The sequence below is a fragment of the Danio rerio genome, chromosome 2, assembly GCF_052040795.2.
Source record: "Danio rerio strain M-AB ecotype USA chromosome 2, GRCz13ab, whole genome shotgun sequence".
In the NCBI taxonomy this organism is placed as follows: Eukaryota; Metazoa; Chordata; class Actinopteri; order Cypriniformes; family Danionidae; genus Danio; species Danio rerio.
In genome coordinates, this window is record NC_141022.1 from 52300737 (window position 1) to 52320371 (window position 19635).

Consider the following 19635-nt stretch of genomic DNA (forward strand, 5'->3'; position numbering starts at 1 on the left):
CAGGTATTAAGATAAAATATGTAAGTAATATTTGTGAGTCTCCAAATCAAAGAACTCTTCAAACTGGTTCTATTACACCATTTTTATGAAGTATTAAGCGTTTTGGTTTATTTGAAAAAATTTGAAATCAAACAAAAAGTAAAAAGACAACAATTTATACATATTTCCAAACTGTGTAAGATAAAACACACATACACAAATCATCAAATTATTTACATTTCTCAATATTAAAAATTCAATCAATGAACAAATCAAAGTGCAATTAACCTTGTACGTTTTACTTCCCTTGCAATATACTTTTTATTTGTAACCCTATAATACAACCAAGTTAACTATTCCAATCAAAAGAGCTACTGTAGATAAAAAAATATTTACCTATTTAGTTCTAAACTATGGATATATATATCACTACAACTCGCCCTTGTAGAATGATACTGTAGCTTTCTTACAAATATATAATCTGACAAATACTTTAGAATAATTTTCTTTATTTTCTTAAACACCATCACTAATTTTAAAGAGACCCTTTTTCAGCTTCCTAAATAGTTTATCTGACTTGCATCAGTGGAAGATTTTTCAAAATAACCCTATGCAGCTTAATCTGAGTAGTTTGAGATGTATTTATTTTTATTTATTAATAAATCAATTTATTATAAATTAAAGTGTGACTATGCATTAGCCATTTTTGTAATTTGAATATGTAAGAAAACCACCTGTCTTGCTAAAAAATAATTCAAGTACAAATCTATAGTAAACTTCAAGTTCAAATGTTTTGAATAAGCTAAAGCAGCCGTCTTCACACCCTTGTGTTCTGAAAGCTGTTCTCTGTAAAGAGGAAACACACAAACACACACACACACACACACACGCACACGTACAGGATGTAATTTTAAACAGTGTTAAGCAACTTCAAATAAGCTACTGGAAAACACTCAACCACTCTTTTCTAAGTTCCTTCCTTCAGCAAGTGTTAGGAATAAAAAAAACAGAACTGGGTGGCAAAAACTGCAAACCGTGGGTCTGTCATTTTTTCAGCAACAGCACTTTCATTTTCGAAACTACACAACTGTGAATTCAAAACCCACGAGACATTTATTGGCAGAAAGGCAACTATTTCAGACTAGCTCAAAAGAGTCACTAAGACATTATATTTACAATTATAGTGTTATATTTATTTAGTTATATTTACAAACATTTTATGGTGCATTATAGGATTTTCTAATGTCCGTGAGTCTAGTCCATACAGCACATCAATAATAGGCCTATTAGTGTACTTGACATATAATGGGGAAAATAAGTATTGTCATGTTTTTTGTCTGGGAATATTTCTAAAGCAGCTGTTGACATGAAATTGAACCAGATTTTTTTTTAAACCCCAACAATACAAACATAAAAATAAAACAAAACAAAATCTGAACAATTAATATTGTGTAATAATAAGGCTTTTTTGATGATAGCAGCTTTAAGACACTTCTAATGTGGAGAATAAAGTCACATGAACTGCTTGGGTGTGAGATTTTCACAGATCTTTATTTAGTATTTTCTATTGGATTCAGCTCAGGTGATTGGTTGGGCCATTCTACAGCTTGATTTTCTTTCTGTCCATGGTTTTATCTTCATCATACTGCTAATGTAGATGGACTGAAGCATCCAATATTCATTTACAGTGACAAAGGGCAGAGAGTTGCTGAAGAACTACTGAGAGATTTCAGCTGCTGTCTGGGCTTTCACTCCCTTTCTAAGCCTCCCTTTCTTCATGTGTTCAATACTTTTTCCTGCCGTCTTTTTATTTCATTACACATAGCTTCATTTGTTAACTAATTAGATTTATTTTCTTTGCATATATGGATTTCTTTGGTTGTTAGCAACATCCGGTGAAAATTTAAAATCAACAGCACCTTTAGAAATATGTTTTCTGAGATAAATAGTGATGTGTTTAAATCTTCCACCACTGTAAATTAAAAGACAAAAAATTACAAGCCTTGATACATCATTTAGTTTAAAAATTAACAATTCAAAGGACTGGAATGCTTCATGAAGCTGTAATCCTGAAAGACAGTTATAACTAGGTTTAAAAAAATCTTTAAAGGTGTTACTCAAAAGAAGATTATCTTAATAATAAAAATGTGTCTTACTATAGGCCTCATTTTCTCTAAAGAACAATAAAGTCTTCATCATCAAGCTCCTCGAAGTCATCATCAACAGGCTTGTCTTCTGGTTTAATGTTATGTATTGTGAGCAGCTTTGAGAGAGGGTCTCTGCAGAAGGTGACATTTACTTTCCCATCACTGGATGCTTTACTGCACTTCATCCTACAACATTAAAAAAAACATAAAATAAAATAAATAATTTAACTAAAGAGATGCTGAAATGAAAATTCAGGGCAGACAAAAAAAAAAAAAAAAAAAAGAAAATTTGTAATGCATTTGGCCGAAAACCAAAACTGAAAATGCTTTGTAATAAAAATTTATTATTTTATTACATAGACCTAATTGACAAATTTTCTTGACCAATTGCATTTTCTGATGTTTTTTGGTAAGTGTGACTTGACGATAGAGATGTTTACACATTCCGATTTCCTATAACATAATAATTATTATAAAATAAAGAATAAAATATTCTGAATAACTATATTTAAATATACAGCATACATACAAACAAAAACATACATGCTGCATTTGTTTCTGAATTAAAAAAAAAATAATTACAGAAATATTTAAAAATACATTTGAATAAATGTGTTATTAAATAAAAAAATATTCCTTATTTTAAAAAAAACAACAGTTTTGTCCAAACCACAGCATCACTAGCAACTTTAATTAGATTACAAATTTATAGGTTCTAGGTTAACATTATATATGAAATAGGTTTTGAAGAATGTGTAAAGTTTTTCACTCTTACATTTTTAATCCTTATTTTCTGACGTTGTGATCTTTAACTAAGCATGACTATTTAAATATGACTAATGTTTTCTCTCTCTTGCTGATAGACATGATGACTGTCTAGCAGAATTTACTCACGTAACAAAACCTATTTTTAGTTTGAAAGAAAAAAAAATTCCACTCAATGACTAGTGAAGCTCAGGCACTGAACAATGTTGGCAAAGTGACTGAGCATAACCTTTTAAGACATTTTCAGCTGTATTTTTCTTTCAGCCTGAACTTAAAAATACCATTTTCGGTGGATAATTTCTACATATGCAAATTCAGTGCATATGTACATTGACAATCCTGACCACAAATATTTACAGACCAATTACAGAGGGAAATGTGATTTATTTTTGATAAATTTTATCATTAATGTGTGGATGTTTTGTACATTTTATCAATTTACTACTCAAACACGCAAAACATAATAAATGTTGAGATTTCTAAAAAAAGAAAACAAAAAGGAAAAAAAAAGAAATGTCAATTTTCACATATATACAGCAGGGGTCCATAGACACCCATTCACTTTCAGATTATTGTTTTTAATCAATATTTAGATTTCTTTGATGCTTTAAACATTTTTTGAGAAAATGATTAAATATATTCAGATATATTCTAAAATACATCCAGATTCTGTATTTGGTATTTTTTTGTTGTTGTCTGATATATTTTTAATTGTGTGCTTTTGTGAAACAACAGCTAATTTCAATGTACCAAAACAAAAACAAAAAAGCCCACAAAGTATTAGTAATAGTTCATTTTTCAGATGTATGTTAGTTTTGTAGATTCTTTTGACAATTTCTAGAAAAACATTCTCTGTTGCATTCTCTGTTCTCTGTGTGTTTGTGAGCAAATATGCACACAAATATGCACACAAATATGCACACAAGAGATAGAACTTTTTTTTCAATTTTCATTTGTCCTCTACACCCAAGCCTTTGCAGAAATGTAAAATATTCCAGATTTATAATGGGTTAAAAATGTATTTATTTAAAAAAAAACATGTTTTTTTTTAAATATATTTTTATATTAGTGTACACCTTTTTGACTGTGTTCTTGTCTATCTGTGCCTACATGTGTGTAGTGTGTGTTTTTCTTAATGCATTTATTGTAATTCACATATTTATTGTCTTACTGTCCTACTGTCAACATTGCTTATTGTATAATGTTTTGTGTTGTTTTGTTTTTTTGGAGTGTTGATGTATTTTGTCTGGAGTCAGCACCTAAGCTTTTCACTTATAATAGTACACATGTTGCTGATGATGTGACAATAAAAGTGATTTGATTTGATTAAAAAAAATAAACAAAAACATTTTTTTGGAAACAAAAGGGAACAACAAACCTCATTGATTTTTTTTTCTTTTTCCCAAATGATGTTTAACAGAGCAAGGAAATTTTCACAGTATGTCTGGTAATATTTTTTCTTCTGGAGAAAGTCTTAAAAACATTTTAAGGTCAAAATGATTTGCCCCTTTACTCTATATATGAGCAATATCACACTCGTAGCAGTGCGATATGGCTGTATATCGGCACTTGCGGGAGGCGTGCCAATATACAGCCATATCGCACTGCTACGAGTGTGATATTGCGTTTATACAACAGTTTGACGGCATAATTGTGTATATAAAACATGTAGAGTCTCAAAAAACCTTTTGTATGAGGAACTACTTTTTTCCTCGTTGGATTCAAATCATAAGCTGACAGTTAAACAACTGAGCAAGCATCTTTTAAACTTTAGATCTGTAGTGTCTGCTTTTTGCTGGCTGTATGTGGGCGGAGTAATACACAAAGGGTAAAGAGGCTGTACGGGTATCAGTCAATCAGATTCTCGAGAACCAAACAGAACTCTATATATATATATATTGGTCTACAGAACAAACCGTCATTATACAATAACTTGCTTAATGACCCTAACCTGCCTAGTTAACCTAATTAAGCCTGTAAATGTCACTTTAACCTGTATAGAAGTGTCTTGAAAAATATCTAGTCAAATATTATTTACTATCATTATGGTAAAGATAAAATAAATCAGTTATTAGAAATTAATTATTAAAACTATCATGATTATCAATGTGTTAAAAAAATTGCTCTCCCTTAAACAGAAATTAGGGAAAAATTAAACAGGGGGGCTAATAATTCAGGGAGTTTAATAATTCTGACTTCAACTGTATAGATATATGCATAGAAAACATCTATCTGGGTCACCCATCAATTAATAAATATGCTGCAACTCTTTAATAAATGGTTAAATTAGATTATAAGACAGACCCTTTAATGATGATCCTGCATTCTGAATTCATCTGGGAGCTCTGCAAAATCCGAACAACATCCTCCAACATTAAGCCATTGCTTTCTATGCAGTCAAACCTGAAACATGAAGATGTATTTACATTTTCTATCTCAGCTCTAAATAACACACGCAAAAGGTTTTAAACCTCCTCATACCGTACCTGATCTCCTGTAGACCGGGACAGAATTCCAATAAAGACAGTATCCTGCTCACCCAGCTCTCTGTTAGATTGCTGATCTTGAATTCGACCCTTTGCAGACCAGGAACGAAGAGCATAGCTGATATCAAATTGCCCACAAGCCCTTCATGCTCCTCATAACTAGATTATAAGCAAGCAAAACAACTTGGTTAATTGAAAGTTCACTAATTCTGTTGAAAGCCTGTAAAAAAGGCTATAACTGGATAACGGTTACAGCTTGACATACCTCACATCAGTTACTGACTTGAAATAGTTATTGAAATCTATATGATAGAGAGGCTAACAATGAATATTTACTTACAGTCTGAGGATAAGACATGTAAATTCTTCTAATAAAGGAATAGTTCACCCAAAAATTTAAATTGTCATCATTTACTCGCCCTTTACTTGTTTCAAACTTTTCTGAGTTTCTTTCTACTGTCAAACACAAAAGGAGATATTTTTTTAAAAAGTTGGAAAACAACCTGTTACCATTGACTTCCATAGTTCTAGTTTTCCCTACTATAGAAGTCAGTGGTTGCAAGTTTTTAGCTTTGTTTAAAATATCTTCTTTTGTTTTATACAGAAAAAGAAACTGGAACCACTTGAGAGCGAGTAAAAAGGAAGTAAATTAAATTAAATTGGGTGAACTATGCCTTTAAGGTCAGACTTAATATAGGGTCTATTAGTATATTAGTATATAATATAGGTTCTACTTAGTAGGGGGGCGACAGGTGGCGCAGTGGGTACTGTCGCCTCACAGCAAGAAGGTCACTAGTTCAAGCCTCAGCTAGCCCAGTTGGCATTTCTGAGTGAAGTTTGCATGCTTTTCCTGTGATGTCGTGGGTTTTCTCCAGGTGCTCCGGTTTCCCCCACAAGCCCAAAGACATGCGCTATAGGTGAATTGGGTAAGCTAAATTGGCCATAGTGTATGTGTGTGAATGAGAGTGTATGGGTGTTCCCAGTGATGGGTTGCAGTTAAAACGGCATCTGCTGTGTAGAACATATGCTGGATAAGTTTACGGTTCATTCCACAGTGGTGACCCTTGATTATCAAAGGGGTTAAGCCAAAAAGAAAATGAATGAATGAATGTTTTACATTGACACAAAAATGCTGATACAAAATGTTACGTTAATTCATTATTTTTTACAACAGTTTTTAACAACATATACTGTATATGGGGTAAAGGGAAACAGAAAAATAAGGCAAGAAAAAAATCAGGGAACAAAGGGAAAAAACAACTAAATAAATAAGCAAAAGAAAAATAAATAAACGGTTTCTGTTAAGCTTTAATTGATGCTTTCTTGTTCAAGTATTCAATAAATGGGTTCCATACTTCATTAAAATTTCAAATGAAATGTTCTTTTCAAGTTGCAGGCAGGACACAACCAACAACCTTATCAGTGCTGAGCAGTGTGGAGGATTTATTTTTTGTTTCCAGTTAAGTAAAATCAATCTAAGTCCTAAAAGTGTCTTTTAACTAAATACTAAGGGCTCTATGTTGATGATCTAGGCGCAAAGTCCAAAGTATTAAGGGTGAGTCTGAATCCACTTTTGCTATTTTAAGGACGGAAAAATACACTTTGCATCGTGGTGCATGGTCTAACACGGTTGAGCTTATTCTGTTAATTTGAGTTATAGGTGTGTTTTGAGAATCAGAGTCTCATCTCCCATTCCCTTTGAGAGTCACTTGCGTTGCGCCATAGCGCATTTACTATTTACAAGGCGGACATTGTAAGTGTAAAAACTGAGCACTTCACTAGTGAGAACACAGTTAAACAGAGCATCTGCAGCACAAGGATGAGAGATGAGCCTCCTCATTCTTTACTTTCACTCTTTCACTAGCCTACACATAATTAATTTAGCTTGTTACACGCTAAAGCTTGTTTCAAAACTATTTCTAAATTCAGTTCTAATTTCTAGTAAACGAAGAAATGAACAATAACAATGAAATGTGGTCAAAAAAGTTATATCCAAACACACATGCTATGCCCCATATGGTCCAAACCTGATAAGTGGGCAAAATCTAAGATTGTTTTTAATAAAACAAATATACATATGCATATAATAAATAATACTGCTACTAATAATAGCATTACACTAAAGCAAGTTGTCATGAATAAACTAAAAAAGCCCCCCAAGATGAAGAAGGCACAAAGGCAGTGGTTTTTATATTAATGTAGAACATTTTTGTAATATTTTCATCCTTTAATTTTTTTTTTTATTTTTAAAGATATTTCTATATTGCTCTACATCCTGTGTGTATTAAGCAATGTGTAATCGAGGCACACAACTAACACGCACTGCACTGGACTTTAGACCTGCTCTGAGCTGGTCTATTGTGCGATTCTTCAAAATAACAACGCACCAACATGCGCCTTAACACACCTCCTTTTTTTAGATCAGAATGCCTATAGGCACACATATGAGCACAAATTAATTTGCTATTTAAACAGCGTGGTGCAAAATGTCAAAATGCCACTTGCGTCAAGCTGAAACTAGGAAACAACAATTGCGTTGCGTATTGCGGCGGGTGTATGATAGGGTCCTAAGTCTTTTTTTTTGTATATCTAGTTTAAAATCTCTGTTCACTAATGTTTACAAACAATGTACAGTCAGTGCATAAAAAGTAGATATAAAGCTATGACTATCCATATTGATAAAACAGAATCTTACCTTTCATCCAAACCTTTAAGAAAGCCAAGAGTTTCAAAGAGATACTGTGCATCCAGTTTAGAAATCTCTGAACATGGAAATGTGAATGAAAGGAATGATGGAGATATTTCTGTCATGGCATCACGGGGCAAATGAATTGCAATCGTACAGCTGAAAAAGAGAAAAATGTTTAAGTCAAAATTGCACGATTCTAGGCTCATATTAGAAATCTTTGTACTATCTTTACAACCAGGACCGTTGGAGATGAACTTACACAGACTCTGTGGTGTTTCTGGTGACGCTGAGAGAGGAGCATGCATTGAGCAGACTGTATTTCTTATCATGTTCCACCTGCAAACTGACAAATAAGAAAACAATAAAAAAAATTGTACCATCTAAGTCAGTATAAAGTCAGTATGAAACTGAATTTGTGATCATCTTTTCCTCCTGGGAAAACAAATGTATGACTGGAATTGAATTATTTCCATCATTTATTGATTGGATTATTGTAGCGATTGACAAGTTGATCCAACCCTCACATGAATAAACACAGCATCATTAAAGAGATGACCAAAAGGAGTAACAAATGTTCTTGATTAAATACAAATATTTGCCTGGATAAATCATGCATGACTTATCATGCAACATGTTTTGACACGTTCGAGCATGAACTCGGTTCGAATCCAGCGTCTGATGAACTCATTATTTTTTCCCCCCGCTACATATCAGATTTTGCCTACTCTTCATCACGAGGAAGACAAGTAGGAATCATTAATAAGTCTGTGCATCATATTTTACTTGCACATTTATTAAATGGAAATGTTTCTGATTCACGTATGCAAATTCATCTTTATATAGTGCCTTTATAGCAATGTGTGTGCAGTAGATTGCTCCGAAAAACATTGGGAAAAACAGTGACAGCTGCAAATTGGCGCTTTAATGTTTGGCTGGTCAACTTTATGGTATGGAAACCTTATATACCTGCAGGTTATGCGGATGAACCCGTCTCAGCTGCCATTGCACAACTCTAAGACACTTTGTAGAGTGCAATTTAACACAACTGCATCTAGGAGTCGCCAATGGAAATAAAACAAACACACACAAGAAATGTGCGTACGCCAGGCATGAAGTTGGCGTGGACCTGTGCACATTCCCACGTTCATTTCATCGTTAGTAAATCCAAACGTGAGCGTGAAACCTGGCGTACGCAAAGTTTTTGTGCATACGTAGCGTTGATACACGAGGCCCCTGGTGGTTCAAACATCTTCCACTTATGAATGTTGGAGGCCACTGTGCTCATTGGAACTTTCAGAGCAGCAGACATTTTTCTGTAACCTTTCCCAACTTTGTGCCTTGAGACAATCTTGTATCAGAGGTCTACAGACAATTCCTTTGTCTTCATGCTTGGTTTATGCTTTGACATGCACTGTCAACCCTGGGACCTTATATAGACAGGTGTATGCCTTTTCAAATCATGTCCAATCAACTGAATTTACCACAGGTGAACTCCAATTAAGCTGCTGAAACATCTCAAGAATGATCAGTGAAAACAGAATGTACTCGAGCTCAATTTAGAGCTTCATGGCAAAGGCTGTGAATACTGATGTGCATGTGATTTTACAGGTTTTTTATTTTTAATAAATTTGCAACAATGGGCTATTGTGTGTAGAATTGTGAGGAAATAAAAGAATTTATTGCATTGTGGAATAAAGCTATAGCATAAAAAGAAATGTGGAAAAAGTGAAGCGATATGAATACTTTCCGGATGCATCTGACGTAACACATAAGAAACATACAAACATGTAGGAATAGTGGGCTGGGAGAACCAGCTCATTTGCATTTTAAGGCATAGGCTGCAAAATCAGCTTTACTTTGCTCTGAGCCGCCACAAGCATAATCTGCATTGTATAATAAATCATCTGATGGGTATTTTGAGCTGAAACTATACAGACACATACAGACACCAAAGACTAATCTTACATATTGTAAATGCTGTAAATTAGGAGCCCTTTAAAATGAAAGTGGGCAGTATATTATTTTAGAAATTCACTGTTGAAATTTGTATATGAGAATGCAAATAATCATATAAAATTGTATGATAAATCACAATCTGGCGGTTCATTCCGCTGTGGCGACCCCAGATTAATTAAGGGACTAAGCCAACAAGAAAATGAATATATGAATGAATAAATGAATGAATCACAATCTTTTGCCCAGCACTAATCATAACAATTTCTTTAAGCTGCCTTTACTTTTTGCTAGATCAGCAGCGTTTAATTCCTGCCTTGTAAATGTATTTAAATTCATTATATTTCTGATCATGATATCTCTTGATCTTCAACAGAGAAGTCAACTTCACTGACTCTTCACTGAAACCTTGAGGTAACTCTTGAAAAACATGTTATCAAGCATTGTGAAACCACTAAACCAGACCTTAATCTAGTTTTCTTATTTGGTCTGATCAACCAGATACAGAGCAGAAATCCAGTTCAACTCATTTTCCGGCCTAGATTTCTTCCAAACAACAGTGAGTTTATCATACCAGATGTGATGTAGACTGGGGCACATGTGACACAGCCTGAAGATCTTTGGGGGCCACTTTTCAGTCAGGCTGTCCGTGGTCAACTGCAGCTTTTTCAGACCAGACACAGTGTGCAGAGATGCCAGCAGAGCGTCCACACTCTCACCAAATGCAGAACTACTGTTGTAATAAAAATAAGACACATTCAGTTCATATTATTAGTGATTTATATGCAAAATATTTAACAATGCAATCATTACTGTTACCTTGCAGAAATCCCTTTGCATTTGTTATAAGCTTGTAGGAAAGATTCCCAGTTGCTGTTAGCTTTTCCCATGTTTTTCGACAGTGTGAGCTCTATGCGTGACAGCAGAGACTGTGTGCCAGGACTGGAGCCACTGCACTTCAGAAATACACTAAAACAAATACAAAATATGTAAAGTAAAACTGTAAAGATGGCCTAGACTTAAAAACATCTGTTTATTAACAGATTCTGTATTTTGTGATTTACAATTTAGGTGTTTATTTACAGTTTTTTGTTTATTTACAATTATGAATTGTACAGGGTTATTCAAAAGAAACACCACAACTTTGAAAATCTGTATTTCATCAAAGAAACATGATGGAACCTTGGGAAGTTAATCTGTCACGATATGCTGAGAGACGATACAAAAAAAGGTGGATCCAAGTGCATTTAATGAATGATAAATTGTGCAGACAACAGAAGAACAAAAGGACATCCAAAGTATCAACGTATCAAAAGAACAGTAATAAACAAAACAAGAAACTAAGGCGAAGTACGGGAACACAGCACATGAACAACATACCATACAAAACAAACAACTCAGTGACAACAAACAGGTGCAGGGTGTATAAATAGTCCAAACAATCAATATTAACAGGATTCAGCTGAGTGTGTTATCAGTGGAAGTGAAACCAGGTGTATGTGAAGCGGAATTCATGGATTTGTAGTTCTTGACCAACTTGTAGTTCACTAGCGATCTCTGCAGTGCTTGATAGTGGTGACCATGACATAATCAATGTGAACAGTACTTAAAGTTTTTACAGCAGAGAACAAGTTTATATATGTTCAATATGACCCCCTATAGACACTCGAGTGACATCAACCTGATACTCTAACTCATTCCACACTCTCTGTAGCATCTCGGGCATAACAGTTTAGATAGCTGCAGTTATTCTGACCAAATGAGCAAGCAAATGAAACTTCAGAGCTTCCTTAGATCAACGACAAAAAGAGCTTAGCTCTCCTTTTCTTCTTTGCAGAGTTCTCGATTTTCAAAATTATGGTATTCTTTTTGAATCACCCTGTATTATGGGACATTGATCTCTGCTCTGTCGACCTTTAGTGTTTAAAATTTCAATTCTTCAGTTCAACAAAGTGACTATTTTATTAGTCTGAAACATTATATTGTATAATAAATAGAATAAAGAGAATTAAATCTGTAAAATAACACAAAAAGTTTATTACCAGGTTTGTGTGTTGCAAATTATTGTAGCGTAAAACCATTAAAAATGTCACTTTTCAACATCAAAAGTTGTTGTAGGAAAAATCAAGGTCTCACAAAGCAATTAAAACACATGAATAATAATAATAATCAAAAACATGAATCACTAAATATGGATTTTGTAATTTACGGATATTTTTACACTGTATATATATAAGGATATTAGGACAGAATTTTATATTATTTTGTGACAGAATAATTTATGTCCGTGACAGTCAAATAAAATGCTGTTAAGTGAACGAAAGTAAACATTTTAACGAGATAGAATGAGCGACAGAAAACACTACAAACACAGTTTGTTGCAAGATGATTCAATCATTATGTCAGATTTTGATTTTAAGATTTATGTGAAATAAAGTTTGAGATACTTGTAAATAAAGATTTATAAAATGCAGATTTTCTCTAATCTAACTTTTGTCCAATAAATCAAGAGCTACATTGTTTTACAGCAATAATTTATATAATCAGCTTCACCTTCAACTTAAAGGAACTTAAAAGGATAGTTCACCCAAAACTGAAAATTCTGCCATAATTTACTCATCTTTCACTTGTTGCAAATTTGTTTGATTTCTTTCTTCTGTTGAACACATGAAAGATGTACTGAAGATTGTTTGGAAAGCAGTAGCAGGATTTTGTTCTAACTATTGATCGTCAATGGTTGCTTTTTCTAGAGTTATTCAGATTTATATCTTGTTTTGTATTCAGAACAAAATAAAACATTCATAACATTTTTAAAGCACATGAGTATTAGTAAATGGTTAGGAAATGTTTGAGTGAACTATCACTTTAAGCAATGCAGATTTGCTTTATACCTGCTTTGCCCAGACACAGTTTTCCACATCCTGATTTCTAAGCCATGAATCTGCTCTACGCTGTCCAGCTCAGCAGAATCACTTCAGAAGAAACACATATAACCAGCATTAGCAAATATAATATAACACATACATTTATATATTCTATTAGTATCATAAATATAAAAAACAGTATTTTCTCACTTGATTTCATTGCTGCAGTCGCTAAGAGATGAGGATAAGCTGTCTTCATCACTATCATCTGAAATCTCTCTTGCAGACGAAAACCTGTGATTATTTTATAAAATGTTTACCAACTTGAATGCAGCTGCACTTAAAGATCCAGAATAAATTGAATAAACCTGATACTTGAATTAAAATATAATCAATTCAAAATGATATATATATATATATATATATATATATATATATATATATATATATATATATATATATATATATATATATATATATATGTATGTATGTATGTATATATATATATATATATATATATATATATATATATATATATATATATATATTTAACTCTGACTTACACCATTTCAGAGTAATACTGTATATATATATATATATATATATATATATATATATATATAAATGTATGTATGTGTATATATATATATATATATATATATATATATATATATATATATATATACATACACACATACATACATTTATATATATATATATATATATATATATATATATATATATATATAAATGTATGTATGTGTATATATATATATATATATATATATATATATATATATATATATATATATATATATATATATATATATATATATATATATATATATATATACAGTATTACTCTGAAATGGTGTAAGTCAGATAAAAATATTCATCCCACCGAAACTCATTTGATCTTTCTGAATCACTGTCCTCTTCAATTGTCTTATTGAAACTGAAAAACAAGCACAAACATAATCTTTAATATGGGTATATAGAAAAATCGCACACAGGAAGGACAATGCCAGTGCATATTTAACTGTTGAATGAGATGAATATGTCTATAATATAATGGTAATAAAAATATAAAACCTTAATTCATTCCCATACAGTATTTTTATTCAAATGAACACAAATTACAGTCATGAAAAGTACTTTTGCTAATGACGCACCGTGTGATGTTTTAATATTGTAAAACAATTAGCAATCAAAATTGTAGATTAAATGTTAATAAAAATGGACATTTTTGAGAAAAAACTTAAATAAAAGTAAATTGAAGCAAAGAAATATAAAAATGACCAGAGCAATTTACCAAAACAAGTTAAAACTATAAAAGTCAAATATAAATCAAAATGGTAATGCATTATACCTGTAATATTGTGGAAATGTGATGAGCACTAATAATGTTATTACTTTGAAACGCCGCCATCTTGTGGTCAGATGCAAAAATCCATTCGACACAAACTCTCAAAGTGTATTTTGGAGAGTTTTCTGGCTGTTTAGTTTAGTTTAGTTTAGTTTAGTTTAGTTTAGTTTAGTTTAGTTTAGTTTAGTTTAGTTTAGTTTAGTTTAGTTTAGTTTAGTTTAGTTTAGTTTAGTTTAGTTTAGTTTAGTTTAGTTTAGTGTAAAGCTTTATTATTCCCCTTGGGGCAATTCATTCTGACATGGTATAGTGCTTTACATGCATATAACAAGAATTACACACTTAACACAAAAAATACTAAGCACTTAACATCAAGTACACAAACAAAAACAAACAAAAGTAATAAATAATAACTATAATTAAAAAAATAATCCTTCGATCAACTTTATTACATAACCAAATTGTCTGTACACTCGTCATTGGAGTGCAAATTGTGGGATCGAGTGCACTTCAGAACGTCAACTGTGGTTCAGACACCATTAGAAATGGCTACTCCCTCAAATAGCACTGTTTAAGGCTATAGGGGCAATTTTCCCTACTGAAAAAAACAGCTTAAACCAGTCTAGGCTGGTTGGCTGGTTTAAGCTAGTTGACCAGCCTGGTTTAATAGGGGTTTTGGCCATTTCCAGGCTGGTTTTCATCCATTTCCAGCCTAGTCTTAGCTGGTCAGGTTGGAAGATGACCAGCTAAAACCAGCTTGACCAGCATAGCCAGGCTAGGAGCCCAGCCAAAACCAGCTTAAACCAGGCTGGTCAAGCTGGTTTTAGCTGGATTTAGTTGAAGGTAATCACTTCACTGTTCTTTAATAATGTATTAGTTCGTTTAAAGGGTTAAAGAATCACTAAAGCCTCACCTGGCAAACTCATTCCTGTAGTCCATCTTGATGTTCACCTTATTTGACTCAGGCAGCTCAGAAGTCAGAAAACTGAGCCACAAAAATACAACGGCAGAAAAGGCAAATAAAAAAAGTTAAACATTCTTTAAATTCATTATTTGGCATGCATGCAGTACTGCTTGCATTTATCAGTAAGTCTCTGTGTCTGCTTTAAAAAACTCAATTATCTTGGCAGACTATCAAAAGCAGCATACTGAATTATCTCACCTCAATGTACTTAGACTAGGGTTTATTTGAATGAGATCCAGGACTCTGGACGCTCCATCAACTGTCATGAATCTGAAACTAAGATCCACCTTCTTCAAACCAGAGACTGAATGTAGGATGGAGAGCAGATCACTTACACTCTCATCATACTCTGGAGAACTGTAAATAAAAAAACATACATTTTTAAATACTTGTAAAATAAATAAATAAATGTTTTATTTATCTGTCACTGTCAGCATTCATACCAACAGGGGAGGACTGGGACTAAAAATCAGCCCTGGCACTGTAGCCACACCAGCCCACATTACCACACTGACACAGCCCCATCCACGGACACGCACATTCACTACTTACACAGATGTGTACAGGTGTACAGATGGTGAAATAATATAAGCCGTACCACAGATATTTAAACATTTAATGTATGTGACTGGAACAAAAATAACACATTTATAACAAATTTATATATATATATTCATTTTATTCATTCATTTTCTTTTCGGCTTAGTCCCTTTATTAATCTGGGATCACCACAGCAGGATGAACCGCCAACTTATCCAGCATATGTGTTGCACAGCGGATACCCAATTCACCTATAGCACGTGTTTGGACTAGTGAGGAAAACCGGGAGGAAACCCACGCAAACATGCAAACTCCACACAGAAACACCAACTGACCCAGCTGAGGCTTGAACCATCGACCGTCTTGCTGTAAGGCGACAGTGCTACCCACTGCGCTGCCCCCTTTCGAGACTATTTCAGTTGATTTTATGCATTTGGCAGCGTCTGATTTTAGAGCAATGTTCTGCTTTCTCTGAGCTTTTCGGCACCACCTATCCTTTTTTTACGTTCTATCTCTGACAATTAGCTTGTGTTGCACTTATTGTTTGTTTGACATTCTTGCCAGAATTTGATTACGTCCATGTAACCTCTGATTGGGTCAGCCCCTCTCGAAACGAGCTGCCATTGCTGATTGGTTGCTGATTGCTGATTGGCCATTGCTTAACATTTATTATTATTATCATCATCATAATATTCACATCTTGCAAGAGATAAAAGCTGCCTGCATGTAAAAACAATACATATAAAAATAAAAAATAGCATAACAGCCAAAATTTAAAGAATGGTCCAGCCCTTCTGGCATTTGCCAGAATATCCAGATGGCCAGTCCGCCCCTGCACGCAAACACACTTTTTCTCACGTCAAACTCTTAAAACACTTACCACTCAGTCAAGTCTTTCAGCTGGTTGTAGGCCTGAAAGAATCTCCTCCAGTCAGCGTTTGCATTCTCGGGCTCATCTGTCACTGTGAGGGCGATGCAGGGAAGAACTTTGTGCTCCGGAGGTTTAAAGAGGTCGATATCATAATTATCTATATAATTCAGATGGTTACAGCCAACAGACAGCCTGCAAAACAACACAGGGGAGCAATGGATTATGCTAAAGTTTAAAGTATGTGTTCAACCAATTATGAATTATGATTATTATGAATTTACGTTTTCCATTTTCCTTATAAAGCAGTTCCACAAAGCATTATAGGAAGATCAGGAAATAACAGCAATGGTCATCTAAATACAACATTTATGTACAGGGTTTGTCCTACTTCGAAAATTATTTGGCGACTGCCAAAACGTTTTTTTGTCCCATCAAAACCTTATTTGAACACTAATCGTGTTTTGCGAGTGAAGCAGGTGCGATATTTGTAAAAAGATAAATTGTGATACCTTAAACAAATATAGTTTGTTATTAGTGATGTTTTGTAAAACAAGTTGTCATCGTTTTCTATTGCTATCTGTTCTGACAGTGTTGAGTTTTTCCTGAATTAATAGGATAATCAAAAATCACATGCTGTTATTGATAATGTATTTTTAATATTAGGCTTGTGGATTATGAGGGTATTTTTTAATGTGTGTAGATGATCATGCCGATAAGCCACCATCAAAACATTTAAGTACTGTACAGTATATAACATTACTGTATGTAATATATATATATATATATATATATATATATATATATATATATATATATATATATATATATATACATATATATATATATATATATAACATACATATACTCTCTTTGTTTAAATTTAAGCTTTGTATATATATATATGAGCAATTCCAGCGTTATGGATGTGACATTTGCAGTAAAAACTCAACACATAAATTGACAGAGAAAGTATATGTTAACATTATATTGAAAAATTTGATTATATTTTCTAGAGCAGCCACAAAGTTATGGGAGCAGAAAAATATCAATCTGTAAAGGTGTTTTGTACTTTAAATGAGGAAAATAAGCATGCGTTATGGATGTGACAAAAAAAGTCTGCGAGTTTACAGTATACAACACACTTTGTAGAAATTATGTGAATTAAACTGCACAACCCCAAATAAACAATATTAATCAAAAGGATTAGAGTCGGCTCTCTATAAAACAAAAATGATTGGTTTTATTTAATTTAATATTTTCACATTTCTGAGGAAAAAGTGTCGTTATGGATGTGACATCTCTCTGTTATGGATGTGACGCATGTGAAATTACCATTTGTGTGACTTTGGTAAATCAAATAAAATAGTTTGAAAACATTGACAGATGCATTTTTGAGTATTTTTATAGTACTGTAAAATACTTGCTTACATAAAAAACCCAGAAATGGTTTCCGTATTTTGGTAAAAACGTAATTTTTTTTCATGGCAAGGTTGACATTTGCACGGAATTGCTCATATATATATATATATATATAAATTCAGAATTTTTAATATAATTCAGCCCCCCTTTGATTTTTTTCTTCTTTTTTAAATATTTCCCAAATGATGTTTAACAGAGCAAGAAAATTTTCACAGTATGTCTGATAATATTTTTTCTTCTGGAGAAAGTCTTATTTGTTTTATTTCGGCTAGAATAAAAGCAGTTTTTAATTTTTTAAAACTCATGTTAAGGTCAATATTATTAGCTCCTTTAAGCAAATTCTTTTTTCGATAGAACAAACCATCGTTATACAATAACTTGCCTAATTACCCTAACCTGTCTAGTTAGGGAAATTAGGCAAGTTATTGTATAACGATGGTTTGTTCTGTAGACAAAAAAAGATTATAGCTTAACCTCTTAAGGCCCAAGGTGTTTTTTACATGAATTTTTTATTTCTCTTTGCTATTTGGGCTTATTGGAACCTAATTATAATAAAAATATAAATATCATATTTTGATATGATGTACTTTGGAGAAAAACGATGTCCATATAAGTGGACTCTTGGTCCAAATTTACATAAATCACTTTTTTCCTGATTTTTTTTACGCATACATAACATAGAATTTTTTTTTACTTGCTTTGACTATCATAGAGTAAAAACACATTTTCCCCCATTTTGGACAGTGTTTGGGACACTGTACGTCTGTAACAAAATATGAAACATTCAAAGTATTTTAAAGAGCTAACAATGTGCTGTCCACGTATGTGGACACTCAGGCAGGGGGTAATAATTCTGACTTCAACTGTATATATATTTGAAATACAGTTGTAAACAAAACAATTAATGGTATATTTCACAAGAACAATACTATTTAAAATTAGTAAATGTGATTTCTCTGTAGCAATTTCTTATTGAAAAGTGCTTTGTAAATATAAATTAAATAGTTATTTATGCATGACAACTCTTACATTTTGAACCTTTAAATGTCAATTATAAATCTAAGTGAATATATAAAGAAATAAATTAGCAAAAAAAAAAAAAAAACAGGAGTGTTACAGTACCTCACTTCATCATCTTCTCTCAGCAGACCTAAACTCTCAAAATCATCAACAAGACTCATACTGGTTTTCAATCTGCCAAAGGAGAATTCACTGTTTCAAGTCTGACCAAAGACATTAAACACAACAAAAACAACAACAGTCTTCTGTTTCAGATTGAAACAGCATTATCCTCTAATATTTCCTATGGTAGTGAATATCTAAAATTTAGTGAGTTTTCTATTGCACAAAATATATAAAGTTTACTTACTGCACGTGAAGTAAGCTGAAACAAGACAGGAAGAGTGAGAACAGGCCAGCTGCCCAGCTCTCAATCAGGTTGTTAAGCCAAACTTTTACTTCCTTCAGACCAGGAATGGAGTGAAGGAACATCAACAGAGAATCTGTATACTCATCAAACTCCGGGCATCTAATAAGGAAACACATCTGTGTGTTAGTTTACAATGTATCACACTTACAACTTATTACACTACCGT

At 32.8% G+C, this 19635-nt stretch overlaps 1 protein-coding gene across 8 annotated transcripts in view; it reads right to left on the reverse strand.

Annotated features, from left to right (window-relative positions):
• Positions 1–19635, reverse strand: part of LOC101882795 (uncharacterized) — a 55139-nt gene that overhangs the window by 13103 nt on the left and 22401 nt on the right. Inside the window, exons 14-29 of one of the 8 annotated variants that reach the window (XM_087241417.1) lie at positions 19410–19568; positions 19163–19234; positions 16631–16813; positions 15409–15567; positions 15160–15231; positions 13785–13838; positions 13094–13177; positions 12911–12991; positions 10839–10988; positions 10594–10752; positions 8326–8409; positions 8073–8222; positions 5378–5536; positions 5196–5294; positions 2136–2312; positions 81–825 (exon numbers count right to left, since the gene is read on the reverse strand). In XM_087241417.1, coding sequence (XP_087097543.1) covers positions 2153–2312; positions 5196–5294; positions 5378–5536; positions 8073–8222; positions 8326–8409; positions 10594–10752; positions 10839–10988; positions 12911–12991; positions 13094–13177; positions 13785–13838; positions 15160–15231; positions 15409–15567; positions 16631–16813; positions 19163–19234; positions 19410–19568 — 1825 coding nt within the window. In that variant the 3' untranslated portion in view covers positions 81–825; positions 2136–2152. Of the gene's footprint in view, positions 1–80; positions 2313–5195; positions 5295–5377; positions 7945–8044; positions 8223–8325; positions 8410–10593; positions 10753–10838; positions 10989–12910; positions 12992–13093; positions 13178–13784; positions 13839–15159; positions 15232–15408; positions 15568–16630; positions 16814–19162; positions 19235–19409; positions 19569–19635 lie in introns of those variants that run through there. The other 7 variants (XM_087241418.1, XM_087241419.1, XM_087241422.1 and 4 more) reach the window with 7 other exon arrangements.